The sequence below is a fragment of the Typopeltis vanoorti genome, chromosome 23 (genome assembly GCF_054136105.1).
Source record: "Typopeltis vanoorti isolate ZY-2024b chromosome 23, IOZ_Tvanoo_1.0, whole genome shotgun sequence".
NCBI classification, from domain to species: Eukaryota; Metazoa; Arthropoda; class Arachnida; order Uropygi; family Thelyphonidae; genus Typopeltis; species Typopeltis vanoorti.
In genome coordinates, this window is record NC_143571.1 from 46871479 (window position 1) to 46894848 (window position 23370).

At 33.8% G+C, this 23370-nt stretch overlaps 1 protein-coding gene across 1 annotated transcript in view; it reads left to right on the plus strand.

The window, feature by feature from the left end:
* The window catches only part of LOC150093819 (histone-lysine N-methyltransferase 2C-like), a 1065326-nt gene that overhangs the window by 644310 nt on the left and 397646 nt on the right, over positions 1-23370 (plus strand). The window contains exon 44 of the mRNA XM_090412524.1: positions 21025-22491. Within this exon, the coding sequence (XP_090268650.1) occupies positions 21025-22491 (1467 nt within the window). The remainder of the gene's footprint in view (positions 1-21024; positions 22492-23370) is intronic.

The window sequence follows — 23370 nt, forward strand, 5'->3', positions numbered from 1 at the left end:
TTAGCAAAGTTGTTCTAAAAAATAAAAATACAAACTACATGTAAATGCTTAAAACATGCCAAAGTTGCCTTGCTTAAATTTTATTTTCTCCAGAGTTTATAATTCATGAGTTAGGTGCTTCTAAAATAAAATAAAAAAAATATTATTCATCAATTTGAATAGTATATTTTAATAGCAGAATTTAGTAACTTTTAAAAAATATTAGGTACATTTAGTGACATTTACAAATCATGGTCATCACATGTGTGTATAGATGCATCAACATGTGTTAATGAATTAACACATGTTGATCCCCCCCCCCCCCCAAAAAAAAGCTAAAAAAAATTGATTCTGGTTAGTTGAAATCACTGTGCATATTTTCTTGACTTTCACTTCAGAATAATTCAGTAACAGCTGATATTTAAGAAAAGAAAACATTAAAGATATATTTATATATATCTCTAATGTTTATCTTGATCATTTTTATTTAAAGATATTGAAGTCATCAATCAAATATGTATAGGAAGTGATCAGAATGTGTTACTAGAGCTCGTCTCAGGTCATATGGTCACTTAAATGGAATGGGAGAGGAAAGATTAGCAAAACAAGTGTTTTTTTGCCAGGTGAGCAGGAAAAAGACCCAAAGGAAGACCAAGATGTAGATGGATTGATACAGTAAAAAGTGCCTTAAGATACAGAAATATAAGATCTGGTAACATCGGAGTCTTGATAGATAATAAATTAATTTGGAGGTAAATTGTTGATCGGAAGTTAGAAATGGTGTAACTTTTTCATGTAGTACTATTGAATTTTCCTGTACACTCCCTGAGGTATATATATATATCAGGAATTTGATGGTGATGAGGAAATCATCAATCAAATAGGCATAGGAAATGATGACTCTTCTCTCTCTCTTCATTGGAAAATTGGATACCGTTGCCACGTTAGTCACCTTGAAATCGGACCTTAAGAAATTTGGTCAAAAGCTTCAAGGGTTGGGGGGGGGGGCACGAGGAGGTGTGGTCAGACTTCTCCCCTCCATAGGAAATGATCATAGAGGGGAAATAATAATGGAAAAAAAAAATTACGAGATGAAACAGAATATGTAAAGATAAATGATGATACATTAGCAGCTAACAAAAAATTACAAAAAAATTATACAATTAAAGAAATAACATGAATGAAAATGGAAATCCACAGATGGATAACATGCACATAAGATTGCAAAAGATAAAAAGGTTAAAAATAAAAACCTCTCAGAGAAAACAAAAAAAAAATGTTAGAGAGAAAAAGACAACTAATTGGAGAAGGAAAAAGAAATACAGTAGAACTTACAGAAATAAAAAAAAAAAAAAAAACCAGAAAAAATATTAAAGAAGATAAAAAGAAAAAAGAATATAAGATTATATAAAATGATACAAACATATTAAACACAAACAATCTCACAATAGGCAAATGAAGTTCATCCTAATGAGCAAGCTGGATTCAGAAAGGTGTTCAGCACAATCAACCCCGTACAGACAATGAATCACTCAGAGAAAAAATAAATGCAATAGTACTATTTACCATCATACTCAGGGTTGTATATACTATAAAAAATCATTGATTCAGTTGAAAAATAAACTGTCCTAATAACAATGAATAAATATTGAATAAGCCAGAATTATATACAGCTAATAAAATATATGAAAAGCAATTGCCTCTTATGTTTTCAGATCTTCTGTTAACTACAGTTATTTCTCTCTCTCTCTCTCACACACACACACACACAAAAAAAAAAATAAGTCCTTCCAGTTAAAAGACAAAGAGCAAAACTATAAATGATGAAAAAAAATAAGTAAGAAATAAAAACAAGTTATATAGATAAGCCTCGTATATAATGTGTGCTGGCCATTTAGAAAAAATTGGCATCAATTAGAAGGTGAAAATTGATAAGTTGGCTGCATGGTTCTTGATATAAATGTTAAGTGACTGCTGGTTGATTTGAGAGTGAGAGGAAGTAATTTATCTTATATAATTGCCATGAGTGAGAGATTAGATAGAAGAACCTTCACTGGTAGAGAAAAGAAAGTTATGATACTATTTGTATAATAGTCAATAATACAGTGCAGGACACAGCTGACTATACAAGTTTATAATTTTTAGTATATTATTTACTTTTTTTAAATAATCTCGGAACTTTGCTCTAGAAACAACATGGACCATGGAACTTTTTCAAAACACTGCAAGCCTCCATTATTGGAGGTACCAGGATAATGGTCTTGTATTGGATTCAAACCAGCAATCTGTTGGTTTGAGAGTGAACATGCTAGCCACTCAGCCAATCATGCCAGCAAAGTCTGTGGAATAATGAAATACTAGAATCGTGTTGCACTTGACAACCAGACTACTAATAATAAAAATGAAATGCATAATAAAAAAAATGACAAAGACATAGCAACATTTTTTTTTTAACAACAAACAAACTTTTTAAAGAACAAATACAAAATGTCATATTTAGGAATAGCAATCAGGAAAAAGAAGAGTGGCTATAGTATTCAACAGTAAATACAAAGATAATCTTGAATGGCAGACATTATCAAGTAGAGTGATGTGGGCAAATATCAGAATGGCAAACTAGATAATGAGACTTATTTGTGTATATGATCTGACAGAAGATTCTACTAAGGAAGAAGTAGGTGAATTTTTTGAGGCATTAGAGAAAGCAACTGACACAATGAAAATGGAAAAGTTGGTCCTTGTTGGAGATCTAAACAGCAAAGTGGAAAATGATTAAAAGGTTGATTAAAAGATTAAAACATTCAGGAAATGATTAAAATTTGGAGAAAAGATCAAAGTTAATAATAATGGTAAGTAATTGCTGGATTTCTGTTCATGACATGGACTAGTTATTACTGACACCATGTTCCAACATAAAAATGTGCACAAATCCACATGGAGAGTAGATGCAAGAAATGAGAAAGTCTTACTGACTATGTTATTGTTGATAGCAATGTTTTCCTACTGATTCAATACACAAGAGTATACAGAAGATTCGAAATTGGAAGCAATCACCATTAGTGCAGATTAAAATTGAATTTTATATTGAAAAGAAGAGTGTGTAAGAAAGTTTTAAAAATTATTCAGAGTTGAGCAACTTTCAGAGGTGAAATGTAGATTAAAATAACAAAAAAAAAAAAAAAAAAAAAACATCATTCAAGAAAAACAGGAAAGAGTTTACAAACAAGAACCAAAAATTAAAGAAAACATTTATTAATTCAGCTAGAGATGCATGTGGTGAGGTTGTCCGTTAGGATATAAAAATCCGAACTGCATGGTGGACTAAAAAGTTAGAGGCAGTAAAAGAAAAGAAGAAAGCATATAGAACATCTTAGCAAGTAAGTCAGCTTGTGCTCTTAGAGAAAAATGTAGGAAAGTAATGCACTGTGTAAAACTAAATAAACAAAAGTCATGGGAAGATTTTGGTAAGAACATAGAAAATAAATATCAAGAAGGTGGCAAAATGTTCTGTAGGCTATTGAAAAAACTTAAAAATGGAGGAAAGAGTACTGTAAAATGAATCAGAGATGATAAGGGTGATTCCACACTTGAGTGTTTCCACACAGCCATGGAAACACTCAAGAAGCATGCAGTCAGGAATACATATCAAGATTTGAAGTAGAAAAAGATATAAAAACCTGAAATGTGGAAAGGCAGCTGGAGTAAATGATATTTGACCAGAAATGCTCAAATATGGAGGTAAAAAATGTTTTACAGTGGTGCTTTTACTGCACTTTATAATTCAGAAGGCCTGTACAGACAGTCAAATTCCAGATGATTGGAGTAGAGTTTTTATAATACCTATCTATAAAAAGCAAAATAAAACTAAATGTAAGAATTATAGAGAATCACTTTACTGAGTGTTTGTGGTAAGATTTATAGAAGTAAACTTGAGAAATGGCTAAGAAGAATTGTGGAAGGGAAGCTTGGTGGAGAACAAGCTGGATTCAGGCCAAATATAGGTTATCAGAATCAGATTACTACTTTAAGACATAGTTCAGAAATCATGGAAATATTACAAGAATCTATATTTAAATTTTGTTGATCTGGAAAAGTCATATAACAAGGTGCCAAGAAAAGTTCTTCAAATCACTACAGTTGTGTGGTATAAATGGGCATTATTATTATTGTCATTATTATTAAAAGAGACCTCCAGGGAGTCAGGAACTCATGGAGACAGGCCATACTATTGACACCAACTGTCATACCTGTTCTTGAATTCATTCATTCTACTTGCACAGACAACATCCAACAACAATCCATTCCGATCACATATACTCTATGAGAGAAAAATCTAGCCCCCATCTACTACCTGACAGGATTCATTCTCAACTTCCAAGGATGCCCTCATGTCATTTCACTACCTTATGTTAAAACGTTATTTTCTTGACCACAAAAACTATGGAAATGACTTCTATTTGGATTTATTGATCAAGTATTTTTTAGAACGACTGTGTTATACCGACTAGTTTCACCAACTGAGGCTGTTGGTATCATCAGGATACATAACTGATATAAGGCACTTAAAGCTAAAAACTGTTACTGACTATAAATCAGTAACAGTTTTTAGCTTTAAGTGCCTTATATCAGTTATGTATCCTGATGATACCAACAGCCTCAGTTGGTGATTATATTTGACATTATATTTGTCAAAACATAACACGTACAATACATGAATAGCGTGTGTGTGTGATCTCACTTGTTGTTATTTAGGAACGTTCTATAATTGGCACTATAATTCAGTTCTTGTATGTTTAAAGATCTAGTGAGGGTCTTCCAGATCTCGGACAAGATAAATCCTTGGTTGCTGTTAAGCCTCCTCAAACAAAGACTATATGGCACTCCAAAATTACACAAAGATGGAATACCATTACACCCTATTGTTGATGGTATCAACTCGCCCACCTATCTGTTATCAAAACACCTTGCAAGCCTCCTCAAACAACACATCCATAATTCGGATGCTTACATACGAAATTCGCAACATTTCATAGAGAAATTGAACAACATCTCCATATCCAATACGGACCTACTCGCGAGCCTGGATGTTACATCTCTATTCACTATGTTGGATTCTGATTATGTAGAGATTAGAGTAATCATTATTTGCTTCAGAATCCAACATGATCTTCCATCACAAAGGCTAGACTTGTAAATATTATTTAATGTAAACAACTTATTTTACAATTTAATATTCATATAACTACTTTAATTTTGTCTAAAACTAATTATTTAATCAAAGATATATGTATTAATAATGAAAAGACTGTATTAAATATTATTAAGCTATTTTAATTATTACTATGTTAATATTATAAGAACTTGTATTTGATAATTTAACTGCGCATTAATCGAAATGTTAATATTCTCTATTTATTCCTATTTGTAGAAGCTTAACGTTATGCAATAGCTCAATTTTATTATGTTTTGTTTTGTTGTCATGGAGACGTATATAAGTAAGCGAGCCCGAGTTTGGAACACCACGTGAGGAGAATGTTGAAAATTATTGAAAAGAGTTTTAAAGAGATCACGAGAGCAATTTAGGCGGGAAGAATGAATATAAAAGGGAGGAATGCTGAAAAAAAAGATAGAGAGGAAACAGAGAGAGAGAGGATTGGCATTGGGTTGGAATCGGAGCTTTGGGCATTCAGGAATCAGAGTGTAATAATAGCGAGTCACTCAAGCAGCTAATAAGTTGTAGAATAACAATTATAGCTACGGAAAACAGCTGAGAGACTATTAAATAGACTAGTGATACTTGAGTTGAGATTTAATTTCAGTGCCAACCTTTCAAGGACATACGAAACCTTGAAGCAAAGCACGAAGTTACTAGAGAATAGTAGAGGCTGTAAAGTTGAAGTTTACCATTAGCTGTGTTTAGAATTATAATGCCTAAGGAATTAATGGAATGCCAGAGGAATGAACAACTGTGCATATAAAACCTCAAGTTAAGGAATTATTGTGTTACCGTAATTCATGAGTGATCAGTAGTGCTTCATGCAAGAACGTCTGATTATGTGTATTGTGACCATGAATTAATTCAGTTAATGCTTAGAAGATTTATTTTAATGAGTGCCGTTTATTGTTAAAAGTGCTTACAGTTATAAAAAGTGTTTGTGTATAAGTTGATGAAGATAGAAGATTATCGGTAAGATTATTCCAACCATTAATATTCCTATACTGAGAAGTGTGTGAGTTTCATCCTAGAATTTCCCTATACTAACAGTAACTATTGCGGAGAATTAGCTGAAGTGTAAAATTAGAAGTGTTTGTTTGTAAAGAGGTGTTACCTCAATTTTTATTGTAATTGGAACTTAAGGAACTGTGAGAAGACTGTATTATAGAGATAACAGATTTACCATTGTCTGAGTTTGTATGATTGTACTTATCATAGAAGCTAAAATGTTTGTGATATCTTAATTACTGATTTGAAGTTAAGTGTAAAATTTGTGATTTTAAAATTAAATATTTGTTTTTGTTAATCAAAAGATGTATTTTGCCTGAATCTCTTTTACTGCACCATTCATAAAATATTCGAACCAAAGCGGGTAAATTAAGTAAGTTAAATATACTCGGCCAGTATATATAATAACAACATATAAAGGAAGGATAGTTGAGAGTTGGCTTATCTTCAATTCTTGAACTAATTCAAATATAAAGTGGCACAGTCTTTAAATATAAATTTTCTTTATATTTGAGTTAGAAATCAACTTACAACTCATCAATTAGTTAAGAACATCGTAATAGTAATCATGTCAGATCCAAAGTATAGATTGAGAAGAAGTAGGATCCAACAACTAACATTCCTGTGGAAGAAGTTATCAACATTTTAAGAAGTTTGTTTCCACAAGATATCACTTCCCTGTTCCATGATTGTTTAACATCTAACTTTTTCTTATGGAATAAAACCATATATCAGCAATTGATTGGCCTTGCAATTGGTAGCCCTGTCTCTCACCATTTTGTGCTGATCATTTTATGGAAGATCTTGAAAGTAAAATTTTATCTCAAGTAGATCCTAAACCCACAGTATGGTGGAGATATGTGGACGATATTTTCATTGTTTGGAACCACACAAAAAAGGACCTGTTTGATTTTCTAAACAAGATCAACTCTTTACACCATACAAACAAATTCACTCTAGATCTTGAAAAAGATAATAAATTATCATTTCTGGACACCCAAATCAAGAAATAAATGAATGGTCGTCTCAGCCTCTTAGTTTACTGTGAAAGCCCACAAATACAGGATGTTATTTGCACTTTAGCTCCTCCCACCACATTTCTCAAAAACTTAGCATTGTACACATGCTAAAAAAGCAAGCTTTCTGCATTACAACAGATCAACAAGATCTCCAAGATGAAATATCACTGATATCTAACAAACTCACCATGAATGGCTAACCTCGAAGACTCGTCCACAAGATACTTTTCTCTGACCCCCCACAAAGACAACGAGACGACACACAGTATATTTCTACAATCGACATTCCATACGTGGTGACAGTTTCTAATAACATTGCAAGACTCCTCAAACCCCATAGAATACGAGTTCCTTTTAAACCTACAGAAACGATTAGGCAACTCTTAAGATCTCCAAAAGATAGCTATCCTTTCTTCAAATATTCCGCAGTTTACAACATACCCTGTTGTGCAGTTTAAATTACATCGACCAAACTTCAAGATTTGAGATTAGACAAAGGTAGCACATTGGAGACGTTAATGACAACAGAGAAGAAAAATCGGGTTTATCCTTTCATTTTTCAAGAACTAACCATATCATAGAGTTGGATAAAAGATCCATTCCTGACATGGAAGAGGATTTCTGCTCCTGAATTATTAAAGAAGCAGCAACAGTTGCCCGTTCTGTACAAAATCTTAACAGCAACCAAGGATTTATCTTGCTCGAGATCTGGAAGACCCTCACTAGATCTTTAAACATACAAGAACTGAATTATAGTGCCAATTATAGAACGTTCCTAAATAACAACAAGTGAGAACACACACGCACACACGCTATTCATGTATTGTACGTGTTATGTTTTGTCAAATATAATTGGAATTGGTTGATTTATAGTCAGTAACAGTGTTTAGCTTTAAGTGCCTTATGTCAGTTATGTACCCTGAAGATGCCAACAGCCTCAGTTGGTGAAACTAGTTGGTATAACATAGTCGTTCTAAAAAATACTTGATCATTAAATCCAAATAGAAGTCATTTCCATATTTCACTACTACCTTCCCCAAAATGAAAAATTCCATCTACTTAAATCGTCTAAAACCCTCTCAGAAGTATGTAAGTCTCCATCATTTCACACTTTTTTCTTCTGTTTACTAGTATCTGCAGCATGCAAATTCTCAATCTGTCTTCAAAATCAGTATTTCACAATCCTGATGTCATTTTTGGCACTTTTCTTTGCACTCTCTCCACTGTATCAAAATCGCAACAGAAACTTGGGGACCAGACCAGCACGCAGCAATCCAGCTGAGGTCTTATTGTGGCCTTGTAAAGAGGATAAATGATTGACTTCTTTATGTTAAGATTCATTTCAGGATTGCAATTATCTTTTGAGTTGTATTTGCAACCTTTGCTATATGACCCTTCAACTTCCTATGTATTAAATCTCTAAGATCCCTAGACAGATTAGTTTCTTCCTGCATAATCCATTGGATATCTAATCGCACTAAAGTGCATCACTTTGTATTTGTTAACGTTAAAATGATAGCCATTTTCACATTCCCACTATTCAAACCATTCTGAAAGTACTGCATATCAGCAGCACTCCTGATTATCCTACCTATCTTCACACCATCAGTAAATAGTTTTATGATGCGTGTCAAATCCTTCTTAATGTCATTAATGTACAGATTGAATAACAATTGACCAGTGATTCATGGTTAAGAATTTAGGGAGACACAACACACGTGTTAAAATAATTACTTTACTTGACATTAGGAAAGTAACAATTGATGTTTCGACCTCTGTATTGAGATCATCATCAGAAAATACATATGTATAAGAAACATGTTACATGATACTGCACTTAACAAGGTAAAATGAAACTAAACTGCTTATTAATCTCTCATCCAGACTGACCTCTAATGGGAAATGGGAAAAAATAATAATAATATTAAAAAAATAAAATAAAGTTTAAAAAAATTAATAAATATAAGAATAAATTAAAAAAGAACTACATTAAACATTTATAAAGTCCTCTCATATTGAGATTTTCTTGTTTGGTTGCTATAATGGTTGCAAATGGGGTCCTCCACATTCTTGGAATGATTAGTCCATTTTTGTTCAGGTGTGGATTGTGTTTTAGCATTTCACAGGCTTATTTAAATTTTCTCTCAAACCAGGTTTTGGCAAGGTGTAGGGACTTGGTGCCCTTTCAGTCAATTCTATGATATGTTTGGAGTGCGTGGTCTGATAGGCCCTGTTTTTCCACAACGGAGGTATTTAATGTGTCATTTGTGTTCATCTTTTCTGATTGGCATAGTGCATCCTGTTTCCCCTATGTAGGGTTGTACATTGGATTTTGTAAACCCCTGAGTAGGCCAGGTGTGGAAGAGGATCTTTGGAAGAGCTGAGTAAATTTTTTAATTTTGTCGTTGTGTTAAAGGTAGTCTTGATGTTGTATTTATGTAGTGTTCTGTCTATTTTTTCTGAAATGCCTTTAACATAGAGTATGGCTATGGCATTCTTGTAATATTTTTTGTTTTTAGTGGTATTCTTTAAGAAAGTAACGAAATTAATCTTTTATTTCACAAGTTAACTATTTTTTTATCATCATCATCATCATCATCATCATCAAATTCCTGCCATGTACCTTCAAGGGGGGGGTACAGGATATGATTGATAGTACTACGTGAAAAATTTACATCATTACTAACTTCCCATCTACAATTTCATTATCAGATCTTATATTTCTATCATCTAAGGCACTTTGTACCATATCAATCCACCTATATCTTGGTCTTCCTCTGGGTCGTTTTGCTGCCAACCTGGCAGAGAACACTTGTTTTGCTAATCTTTCTTCGCCCATTCTGTTTAATTTTTTCCATTAAATTTTTTTATTAAAATTTTTTAAATTAAATTAACCATTAAATTTTTTTAATTTAATGGTTAATGATTTCAAATTCTTTGTTTAGAGCTTGTTCATTCGATAAAATGGTTAGTGGTCTGTGTTTGAAAGTGCTTATGACTATTAGTTTTTGTGTTGGGTGATGGTATGAATTTTTGTGTATGTGCTGGCCTGTGTGCATAGGTTTGCAGCCTGAGGGAAGATATTATGTGACGAATGTGTCTAGAATAGGAACAGAGTTGTTGTTTTCGATTTCAGTGATGAATTGGATATGTTTGTGTTGTTTGTTCAGGTGGCTAAGGAATGTATTTAATGTTTTGCAGCCGTGGGGCCAAACGGTGAAAATATCATCGACATATCTGAGCCAGACTTTGGGCTTTAGGCTGGCCAAATCTAGAGCTCATTGCTCAAAGTTTCACATATAAAGTTAGCTATGGGGGGGGGGGGGGAGTCCATGGCTGTACCTTCTTTTTGAGACAGAACACTACATAAATACAACATCAAGACTACCTTCAAACCCCTGACAAAATTAAAATATTTACTCAGTTCTTCCAAAGATCCTCTTCCACACCAGACCCACTCAGGGGTTTACAAAATCAATGTACATGTGTAAGTACATGTACATTGAAATTGATTGAAAAAGATAGTGCATCCTGTTTACCCTACATAGGGTAAACAGGATGCACTATCCTAATCAGAAAAGACGAACACAACCTACACATTAAATGCCTCTGCTATGGAAAAACAGGCCTATCAGACCACACACTCCATACATACCATAGAATTGACTGGAAAGGCATCAAGTCCCTACACTGCACCAAAACCTGGTTTGAGAGAAAATGTAAAGAAGCCTGTGAAATGCTAAAACACAATCCAAACCTGAACAAAAATGACGGACTAATCATTCCAAGAATATGGAGGACCCATCTGCAACCCTTATGGCAACCGGAACAAGCCCAGAAGAAAATCTCAATGTGAGAAAACTTTAGAAATGTTTATTGTAGTTCTGTTTTTAATTTATTCTTATATTTATTTATTTTTTTAAACTTTATTTTATTTTTTCAATATTATTATTTTTTTTTCGTTTTCCCTTAGAGGTCCGGCTAGATAAAAGATTACTAAGCAGTTTAATTTCATATTACCTTGTAAAGTGCAGTGCCATTTCTTAGACATATGTATTTTTCTGATGATGACCTCAGTACAGAGATTGAAACATCAATTGTTACTTTCCTAATATTAAGTAAAGTAATTATTGTAATGCGGTGTTGTGTCTCCCTAAATTCTTAACCATGAATGCTGACCACCGTATAACTTTAAAAGAAAGAATGGACGAATGACTTGAGGCACACCACTGGTTATCTTGAATCTTGCAGATTCACATCCACCATATACAACAGTGTTCTCCCCAGAAATTTTTACCAGTCGGGTGGAATGAAGCATTAGCCAGGCGTATAAAATTTTGAATGAGTTAAGAAAGACCCTTTTTCATAACAAATTAAAATAGTAATTTTATTAGAAATTAACTTCAAACAAGGATAATATTTTATATAGTAATTATAAGAAACAAGACTAGGATTTTTCTTATTTTCTCATTAAGTAATGAAAAACCTTGTAATGCTCACAGCTTAAAATTCTATACATTAATTCTTTGCTTCTTCTTAGAAGCCCAGTTGTCAACAGCTTTTTCATAATTAAAATCTGTTAGATCTGGTCCCTCCAAAGAAATCAGCATCAGATTATTTGGAGTGTTCTGACTGATGTGATTCTTCATACAGGTTTTTAACCTTTTTAATGCAGAGAAACACTTTCACATTCAGCTGTGCTCACAGTTATGGCCAGTTCAACAACAGCTAGTTTTTCTAAAATTTGGAAAAGACTCTTTGAGCTCAGATGTTGTTGGAATTTCAGCAGTATTTATCTTGGATCTAGATTTTTGTATGACTGTCCATTAATCATTTTTGATGCAACTGCTCATTCTAGTTTAGTACTTTCATAGTTTAAAACTCCATTTCTAGAATAATAATCAAAAAGAATCTCAGAAGCCTCACGTTGATCATGACTTTCTGCATTGAAAAGTCTTGAAAAGCGGGAAATGATTGGCATATCTGGAAATCTTGCTTCTTGGTGTTTAATAACTGTGCCTATGTATTTATCATATATTGTAGTCTTAAACGTAATAACATTAGAATCTGAATAATCAATGTGAAGGTCTGACCATTCACCTGAAAGATGCTGATGAAGATTTTGAAAATGACTACCAGGAGTGCCTTTCAATTCCATGATGGATAGTTTTCTGGCTTCTAAGACTACCTCTATTTTGATTAAGTCAACATCTTGCCATGATCTAGAAAGTTAGATAAATGCAGTAACGCATCTGAAAGCATCATTAGTGAAGCTATGAAATTGTATGTTCTGATATATTTACTGAAACCTTCAGCAGTGATATCATTTCGTTCGGCAGCCTCTCTTTCCAATGCAGCTATAACACTCACCATGCATTCTCTTAGAGACTGTATTGCAGAATCATGAGAGAGAGAGCCATCTAGTGTCACTAGCCATTTTAAGTTTAATCTGAGGACTGTTAAGTATATTTTGGATTTGAGTTAAACCAGCCATCCTAACTGAGGAATTTTGGAAGAAGAAAAACAATTGCCTTACGATATCATTAAACATGACTAAATAAGGCACTTCAACAGCTGCTTAGGCACTAGCAAGAGCCAGTCGGTGGTTTACACAATGACAGTTGACCATAAGTCCAGTCTGTCTGTTTTATCTTTGAGCAGTTTTGCAACTCCCATTTGCTTTCCAATCATGACAGCTGCTCCATCAGATCCTAGGCCCACCAGATTACAAGTTTTTAAGCCTAGACTGTCAAGGGTTTCAATTACTTTGTTAGTTATAGTCTCATCTTTGCCATCAATGATATTGCAAGTTGATACAAAACTAACCCTGGCCTCTAAGTTGACAAACATATTTAATGTACACAAGCAGCTATTTTAAAACTGAAATGTCTGTAGTTTCATCACATAAAACACTGGAATAATCTCCAGAATGTATATTTTTCAGTATTTCAGATCTAATTTCTGATGCTAAAATATCAATCAACGCTTGCATTTATTCTTTCTGAGGTATAATGTGCAGTTTTACCAATGTTAAGATGTTCTAAGTGGGCAGTGCTCAAGCAATTTTTCAAATAATGTAGTATGTGGTAACTCATTTTTCGCTAACCAATACATAGATCTTAAAGCTCCCAGAAAAGCATCTCTCTGCAAGTTATTCAAAATTGAAATTGATTTTTCAATTTGTCCTATTCCAGTTTCTTCTACTATACGTTTTTCAATTATATCTGAACAAGAATCAGTGTGTAACTTGCTTTGTTCATGGTCAACCAAGCTTTCTTTTTGAAGTCTTGTCCTTGTTTGTGGGTCGTCTCTTTCTGTGTTTCATACATGTGGAACACATCATTCCATTATCTTTCACCATTAACCAATGGGATTTTTTAAACTACTCACTATCAATACCCGATAAGCAGTGTTTAGACGCACGTTTTACATTTGAAAGAGACTCTGCAGAAATTGACAATTCTGTTGTTGGTTTTTGGTGTCTTTGCTACTATGCTTATCGGTTTCATCTTTCTTAAGTTATTTTAAGAGTGTGGTTTTCTGACTTGACTTCTTACTCATTATGGGGTAATTTAATAAATAAAAAATATCATTGTTATTAAATTAATCAGAACAAATCACTGAATTTTGCACTGACAGTAATACCCGAGACACATAATGCACGTTATGTCGCAATTTTACTATTTATAAGTATTAATTACTAGGAATGGGAATTGGTATCACTCGAGACTGACATCATAGTCCTCGAGAATTCCCAGAGATCACAACTATATTTGATTTGCAGGCCTATTTTTTTGTACAAAATAAAATATTAAATACTTGACTCACTATCTTCAGACAAAAACCATTATTAAGAAAAATAAATGTAGATTTTTAACATCGATTTTTGCCTTCGATTCGAATTCGCTCAATTTTCACAATTTATTTCTTTCAAACATCAAAATTATGCCTCTTTCGTAAAAGATCTTCTTTGCAACCGATACTGTTGTATTCTAGATCCCGATTTTTGTCTTCTTCTGCGTACGGATTGGTGTGCATCAAAATGAATATCCTAAGCTCTCAAGATTGGCTTGCAATGCAAGAAATTGAGCTGATCTCACGATTATTGAGACTCACCAGTTCGATTTCTTATCACTATTAATTAAAAAATGCCTTAAATTATTTTTCCGTTCTTGCTCATTATTTTGCTATGTCTATTCACAACATTAATTAGCCAGGCAGTCAGTAAAACCAGCTGGGTGGTTTGCCCATTCAAAAGGTCCTGGGGAGAACATAGTACAACTTTTTGATATCTGTCAGTCTACCATCCTCTTATCCATGCCAATAGTTTATAATCCACTACCATATTTTCCAATTTATGCAGCAGTCTTCTATGTTCTATTCTGTCAAAAAGGCTTAGCAGATTCCAAAAGTATCATGGCATATACATTCCCCCCTTGTCTGTCTCAGTGGTAACATTATTATAGAATGTGAGCAGGTTGGTAAATCATGACCTTCCTTTAGTAAACCTGTGCTGTTCATTGCAAAGTAGAGATTCTCTGGAAACCCATTTTTGAATGCAAGCCCCTGACCACGTTTTCCAAAGTCTTCACCATCACTCCTAAGATACTTGTTGCATCGTATATCTCTGATATTGATATGTCGAGGCAATATATTTAACCTTATCCTTTCCTACTTCAGCCGCTATATCAAATTCTATCTATCGCATGTACCTCTTTGTTAAGTCGGTTGCGCCATTGTTATGTGATCTTCATTAATATTAATCTTAACGTTATGTCTTGCTTCTCTTATACCTTTTCTTACGTAATTTAACCTTCTAAAGGCCACCAGAAATTACCTGTTCCCTGAATTCCATGAGTTATCCTGGTCACTCAGACAAAATTTATTTTTTATCTGCACCAGCCTGGGCCTTAAGGTTAGAGATAAACTCAGCTTTTAGGATAATCATAAAATATCAGGTGCCACTAATAATGTTAATTGAATTCTTAGAAGCCTTGGGTTCTCTGGCTTATTTTATTTGCAGTCATGCCCTACTATCTTCAATTGGGGTATCCCCGCACACACACACACACACACACACACACACACACACACACACACACACACACACACACACACACACACACACACACACACACACACACACACACACACACACACACGATCACAGGTTCAATGTCTTATGAAGGGTCAGGATCAATCATCATGATCAGAAACACATGTAAGTAAGGAATCAAAATATTTATTAAACTCATTATATAATGCCATACAAGTTAAAGTAGTTATCAAACCTAATTTAAGCTTCTACCATTCTTTCACTCTCTCACTCTTAAAACCATTATGCATTGACTTCAAAATGTTATCAAATTCAATAAATCAACATATAATACATTCTTAATTACAGCTCAATTGGACATTTAGGCATTTTAGCACATAAATAATCTCTCTTGGATTGCTTACGACAGAATCTCTATCTAACTGAAAGTTCTTAAAGTTCATTTCAAAAGCATAGTCATTTACATAAATTTTAGTTCTTCACTCTCTCTTCCATTACAAATTTTAAGATGCATTCTCTTAACACTGTTAGTCAGTTCTCAAAAGGGGCTAGAACAAGTGAGAGTACTTATCTATTCTTTATCGGTTTTCTGAGTGAAGAAGTAGCAGTGAGTTCAGTGTCACATATACCAGGCTGATAGTTTTTAACAAAATGTCTACTCATTACTTGACCAACCTCTTCTGCTTCCGTCACCCTCACACCTACTCACAGATAACTCTACTGCATTCAGTAGAGTTATTCTTTCATATTCATTCTTTTTTTTACTTGTAACATATCAATAGAATTTCTAGGCTTATCTTTAGCTTGCAGTGCCAATTTCTTTTCATAGTCAGACTTAGTTTCCCGTACAACAATTGTGACTCTTCTGGACTGCTGCTTATAATTTTCATAATGGATATCATTGTTATGCATATGGTATTCTTTCCACATTATCCTTTTCTTACAAATCTCTTGTTTGATAAGATTACACGTCCATTTGACTCCTATCCTATTCATTCTTTGAACCTCTAGGGACATTCTGATATCGCATCATTTAAGTATTTTAAACACTTCCCATGCATTGTCAATATCCCTCCCATCCAACAACTGATACTATGGGACAGAAACCAGCATACTCCTCAGGTCGTCATAATTTCTTGCTTTGTATTTCAGCATGTAACCTTTTCTGAATGGAACATTCATAAACTTAGCCACTTCCCAAGTGAGTACCCAGAAGCAGAATACTTATGTCTTTATCTGAAATACATCTGACACTATAATCAGATCTAACACTTTTTGATCATGAGTTCCTTTTGTCACATGCTGCTTGAGGAAGTTGTCTTGCAACAGCTCAATACATTGTTTCATTCTTCTTGTGCAATTTTACAGCTACCCAGTCAATATTTAGATAATTAAATTCCCATTATGATCACTCTATTCGCACTCATCATATATATTTAGTGATGCATTTGTTCATCACTATCAACCGATTCACCAAGTCTGTAACAACACTCCACTATGTATTTGATCTTGTTAGACTACACCTCACACCTGATGGTTCAAGCTAACTACCACATGAAAAACTGTTACTACTATTACAGTCAAAGATCACAACTCTAATCAGATTTAAGTCATCTGATATCATTAACAGCACACCCCCTCCTCTTTTATACTTAGTATTCTTTCTAAAAGTACTATCCCTTTGCACTCAATACCCATTAGTATGTCTGTTTCTGATAGTCAGGTCTCACTAATGCCTACAATATGAGGTCCCAATATATTATCCAATGCAAGAAACTTGACTCCTTTGTTTCTGTAACTCTAAGCATTCGTGGTATCAGGCCACTATTTATTTTCTCGTATTTTTTTAATTCATCATCATTGTGTAGCTTCCTCAATGTGAGGGTGCAGCACTGTGTCCTTCCAGTCCTCTCTGTTGGCAGCTCTTCTTTTTGTTTCAGCATAGTCACATGATCCTGTCCATGATTTTATATCATCAAACCATCTCCTTTTTTTACCTCTTGATCCCCTTCCCATAATCTTTCCTTCTAAAACTGTTAGTGTCCTATTGAGAATACTTTGGACTTTTGGATGTTGATCTGCAGACTAATAAGTTTAGCCTGTGCTTCTAGTAGACTGAGATGTTTTTGTGCATTTGTTGGTTCTGTATCAAAATGTACAACATCGTCAGCAAAGCTAAGATCAGTTATTTGCATGGTGTGGGTGGATGTTTTAATGTTAAAACCAAGATCTTCTGTGTTGATGGTCCGGAAGATGCAGTCTAAGCATATTAAAAACAAATAAGGTGCTAGTACATTACCTTGCAGGACTCCTGTTGTCACTGGAAATGATTCAGATGTTTTTGTTTTAAAGATTACTGTAGCATTATAATCTTTATAAGGCGCTGAGATTGCTTGTATGAATTTTGAGAGTAGACCATAGAAGCTGAGTATTTTAAACATTGCTTCTCTATTAATGAAGTCAAAGACTTTTTTGAAGTCTATAAAGGCTAAAATGAGTGTGATAAGTTTTTATCATGTGAACCTTCTATGATTCTTCTGATGCATTGTATCTGTTCTATTGTACATTGTTTTTTTAGAAATCCAGCTTGGTTTTTTTCTTAAAAGTGGTGTTAAGTAAGGTTCTGTTCTATTGAGTATCATCCTATTATAGATTTTAACTGTGGTTGATAGCAAAGTAATACCTCTGTAGTTATCCATTCTATTAAGACTGTCCTTTTTGGGTATAGGGACAATAAGAACTTGTTTCCATTGTTGAGGTATTATTGCAGTGTTTAAAGCTTGATTCATTATGGCAAGGAGATTGGAATATGTTTATATGAATTATTGTCCCTATATCCTTTTTGGGTATAGGGACAATAAGAACTTGTTTCCATTGTTGAGGTATTATTGCAGTGTTTAAAGCTTGATTCATTATGGCAAGGAGATTGGAATATGTATTATACCCAGCATTTTTGAAAGCTTCTGCTCTAATTCCGTCAATCCCTGGGGACTTTCCTGCTTTGGTTTGATCTGTTGCTATTTTTAGTTCCTTTTCAGTGAAGTCTTCACAATTTATTGGTAGAGTGATGGTTAGATGCAGGTCCGCTAGCCGTCTTGAATGTTGGAGATTATTAACAATCGGTAATTCTTGAAAGTAGTTTCTCCATTCTTTCATCAAGTTCGAATTTACTGATAGCTGTTTACCATTTTTGTCATGTGACAATATTTCCATTTCTTTTTGTTTTATGGTGACAGATATAATTTATCATTTGAAAAGTGTTTCTAGTATCCCCAGTTTTATTATAATTTTCAAGTTCCTTGCATTATTTATTTATTGGATTTTCTTTGTCTCTGGTCATTAGTTCATTGATCTTGTTATTTAAAATGTCTAGTTTATCTTTATTTATTTCATTCCTTTTTAAGCAGTAGTTTCCTTGCTTTATTTCTTTCATCTGTATATTTTCAGTTTCAGGGATAATCCATTTTTCCGAGTCTTTTTTGTCGCTGTTTCCAAGAATTAAGTACAGTAATTTGATTAATTTGTTTCTATTGTTCAATTAGAATGGTATCGTCAGTATAACTAAGATTTTGTATTTTATACCATTGATATATTTTGTTGTTCAATCTTTTTCATCACTAAATGTTAAATCGATTTGGTGAAAGGATGCAGCCCTGTCTAACTCCTCTTTTTATTTTCACTTTTTTAGTCTCAGAATTAAACAGCTGATTTTTTTTGTTTGGAGTAAATCATTTTTATAAGTTTTATGTACATGATCTTCTAAGTATGATCTTCTAAATTAAGTAAAACTTAATTAACTTAAATTAACTTAACTTAAAGTAAAATACAATAAACTTAAGCAGTTTATTGTGTTTTACTTTATCGAAGGTTTACTTTATCGATAAAGTAAACTTTTATCGAAAGTTTACTTCATAGACTTTCTGAAAGTCTATGAAGCATATGTATATGTTCCTGTTCCTTTCAAGTGATCTTACTTGTAATATTTTGTTTAGTGATCTTTCTTCTTTCTAGTAATATTCTGGTTTAGTTCCAGGATAGCATTAATGGTTCCCATTCCTCTTCTGAAGCCTTTCTATTGTTCACTTAGTTTGCCAGTTAAGGCTCTTTCAATTTCTTTAACAGTGGTTGAAATTATTTTAGATGCATGAGAGATTAGGCTCACAGTTCTATAAGCCTCACAATTTTGGACATTATTTTTCTTTGGGATTGGTATGCAGAGTGATGTTGTAAAAGATTCAGGTAATTCTTTCTCTGATCCATGGTTTTATAAATGTGCTGAATGGTGTCCACTAAGTAGGTGTTATTGTAACCAGTCAAAACCTTCAGAAGTTCAGCAGGGATGCTATCACACCCAGGGGATATATTATTAGGAAGATTCTTGATTATGTGTTGTATCTCATTTCTTGTAGGTAGAGTGGTATCTGCTGCTGCACATAACGAGGTGTCGTAAATCGTCGATCATGTTCTCTTCATCGACATAGAGATTTGATAAATATTCCACCCATCTCTCATTTATCTTATCATTTTTATCAATAATTATGTTTCCATCTTTGTACTTGATGTTGTTAGATTGTGTTCATTTTGCTTTTCCATTAAGTTCTTTCACTTTCAGGAATGCTTGTGTGGTTTTGTTCTTTATTTTTTGTAACACTTCTATCTCAGCACATTGGTTATTTATCCATTCTTTTTTCAATCTACTGCATAATTGTTTGATTCTCTTATCCATTGATTTATATCTTAATCTTTCTTCTTCATTTGCTCTTCTTTCATCAATAAAGTCATTTATTTTGTGCATTATCCATGGTTTTTTCTTTCTTTCTTCATGTTTATTGATGTGGTTCTTAGCAGAAGTTATCATAGCTATTTGTAGTTTGTTCCATTGAGAAGGTGTTCACTTTCATTTTGTAACTGTGCAGCCAGTAGTTATAAAACATTTTCATTAAATTTTGATGAAAATTTTACTCTTGCATTTTGTGGCTTCTGTAAATTCCATTTATGGTTTTGTTTCTTTTTAATTTTTATTGATTTTAGATGAATATTTATCATTATTAGGACTGGTCTATGATCAGATCCACAGTCAGCACTTGTCATGACCTTTGAATTCCATATTCCATTGAAGTAATGCTTACTGATCACAATATAGTCTAACTGATTTTTGTATCTTCCATCAGGACTGTCCCACGTGTATCTTGCTGTTGTTTTTTGTTCAAAATAAGTGTTAATTATGATGAGATTGTGTCCTCCCTCGTTCCAAGTCCAAATGGTCCTGCATGTGCAGATGTTCTCTCTGATCCAACTTTTGCATCCCAGTCACCTATAACACAAATAACTCAATTTTCCTTGCCTCCAGCTGCCTTTATACACCACTATTTCATCATACATGTTATCAGCATCTACTTCTTCATTCTGTTCTGTAGGAGCATATATCTGAATGATAAGAAATATCACAGGGCTTGGCATTCACTAGAATTGCAATTACTCTATCTGATTTTTCTTCTCCACGATGAATGCTACATGTCTCCTTGATATTTCTCCACCTGGAGTATATAATTTATGTCTTATCATTTGGAAGTTTTGACTCAAAGTCTGACGAATCCTTCCAAATGGATTCCAGATTTCCAATTTCAGTTTTGCTGCAATCTCCAATTTAATTTAATTTTAGTATAATTCTGTCTCAGGCAGTTTACTTATTTATTATTTTATTATTTTTATTTGAAAATATGATTAATTCAGTCTTATTCTTTCAGGACTAGGAAATGATTTCAACATTCTTGAATATGCAGATCCAGAACTGGATAATGGCTTTGTTGGTGAAGGTGAAAAGAGTAATATATTAGACGAGCATCTTGACTTAGATGATAAAGATGATGAACTAGATGAAACAGAAGTAGAAGAAATCAAAACAAGAACAGAAAATGAGGATAAAGATATTCCAGTAATCAAACAAGAAATCCCATCTGATGACAAAAAACATGTAAAATGTGAAGAGCTGAAAACTGAAATAGTAGAAACTCCTAAATGTGACATAAGTTCATCAAATTTTCAGAATAAATATTTGAATTTTGGAGAACAAAGTGATAACCTCAAAAATGAAACAAAATATAAAGAAGAAAGGATAGATTCACATGTACTTAGTAAAGATGAAGATGCAGAAAAAAAGAGTGTACCAAAACTACATAATACTCCTGAGGTAACAACCTCAAACAGTATAACAAACAAAGAATTGAAACAGACGATAAATACATCACTTACCCATGTTACTCCAACAACAACAAGTTGTTTTCCCTCATCTGTAACATCATTTGCTGTTGGTGATAAAACACCATTACATGTACAGCATACCACAACCAAGCCAACACATTCTCAACAGGCACCTCTACCACAAACACCTCCGGTTTCATCTCATCCAAGTAGAGCGTCTCCATCTGTGCAAGCTGCATTTTCATCTCCTTTAAGAATGCCTCAACCACCCCCATATCCCTCTGGTGTTCCTCCTCCTCCTCCACCACCACCACCTTATCAATCTGCAACAAATTTAAGACCTCAAACTCCTGTAGCACAATCACACTTGCATCAGCAACAGATTCTGTCACCAAGACCTCCATTTTCACTTCCAAATAACTTGCCTGTTAGGCCATCTGCTCCAGCTTCACAACCAATTGTTTCACCTTCACCTGATCAACAAGAAAGACCATTACTTCTACAAGAACAGCCACTTCTTTTAGAAGATTTGGTAGAACAAGAAAAGAGAGAACAAAGGCGACAAACTCAAGAAGGATTGATTTCTCCCCAAGGAGATGCTCTCTTGAGCGACTTTGATTTTGAACGTCTTAAAGCTGATGTATTTTCAGGACCTCCTGATGATAACATAGAAGGTCCTGGTTCTCTTCTGCCATCACAAAATCAACCAACACAGTCTTCACCAGTGTTATCAACTCAAGTTGCATCTCCACCTGTAATTCCTTTGCGCTTTCCTGTTCCTCATTCATCACTTAATTTAGGGCAACCTCCGCAACAGCAACAGGTGAGCTGGCAAAACCAAGATAATATCCTTAGTCCCCGTTCAAGAACTCCTGGACCACTTCTTCCATCACAGATACGACCTCCTATTCCATCTGCAGTCTTAAATTCAGTTGGAATGCATCCAGCAACTATGCTTCATGGAGAACCTCAGGTTAGAGTAGTTGGTCCACACAAACCACCAGTAACACCAGGTAAGAATAAATTTTAAGAGCATGTGTATGCATGCATGTGTGTGTGTGTGTGTTTGTGTGTGCGTGTGCATGAGTGGTTGCCTTAGTTTCTTAAAAATTACTTCTGAATAGTTAAAGCACACGAGTTTATAGAAAATTATGATTAATCTCTTCTTCTTTTTTTTATTTTTTTATTTTCCTCAGTATTACGACAACAACAAAATAATAATAATAAAGATATTTATTACTGACTTGTTTCACCGGGCTTCAAACCAGCACATTCAGAACACAACTACTAGTTACAGTACAAATTTAACAATGAGTAAGTCGAAACATTTCAAATTGTAGACAAATCATTAACTCAGGAGTGGTGGTTAAAGTTCTGGAAAAGTTGGTCAGAAAGAGAATTCTGGAATTGGTGGATAAAAATATAATACTCTGTTAGGAGTAGCACGGTTTTGTGAATGGTCAGTCATGCCTTAGTAATCACTTTTTATAATAGAATGATGCGAGTTGGGTAAAGAGAATGGTTATATGATGATACTGCTTGGATTTTGCAAAGATGTTTGACAGGATACTTTTGCAAAGATGTTTGACTTACATTAACTCCCTATATTACTGACTTAAGGATTTTAAGATTCAGTATGCTGTCAGTTAAACAAACCTCCCCCGATGAGTTTGCCAGCTCCTTGGAGGGTGTAGTCATAATAAAGGCATTACCTTTATTACCAGGACCTCTGTGATGTTTCTGATGAAGTGATACTCACTGAACTGAGGAGTGACAGCCATAAAAAAAGATTTCTGAAATGTAGGGATAGGCATCTGGTTCTCATCAGAAATATCATCCTTATCTTCAAAAACCAAAACCACCATCAGTCCAAGCAGGATATCTCAACGGTC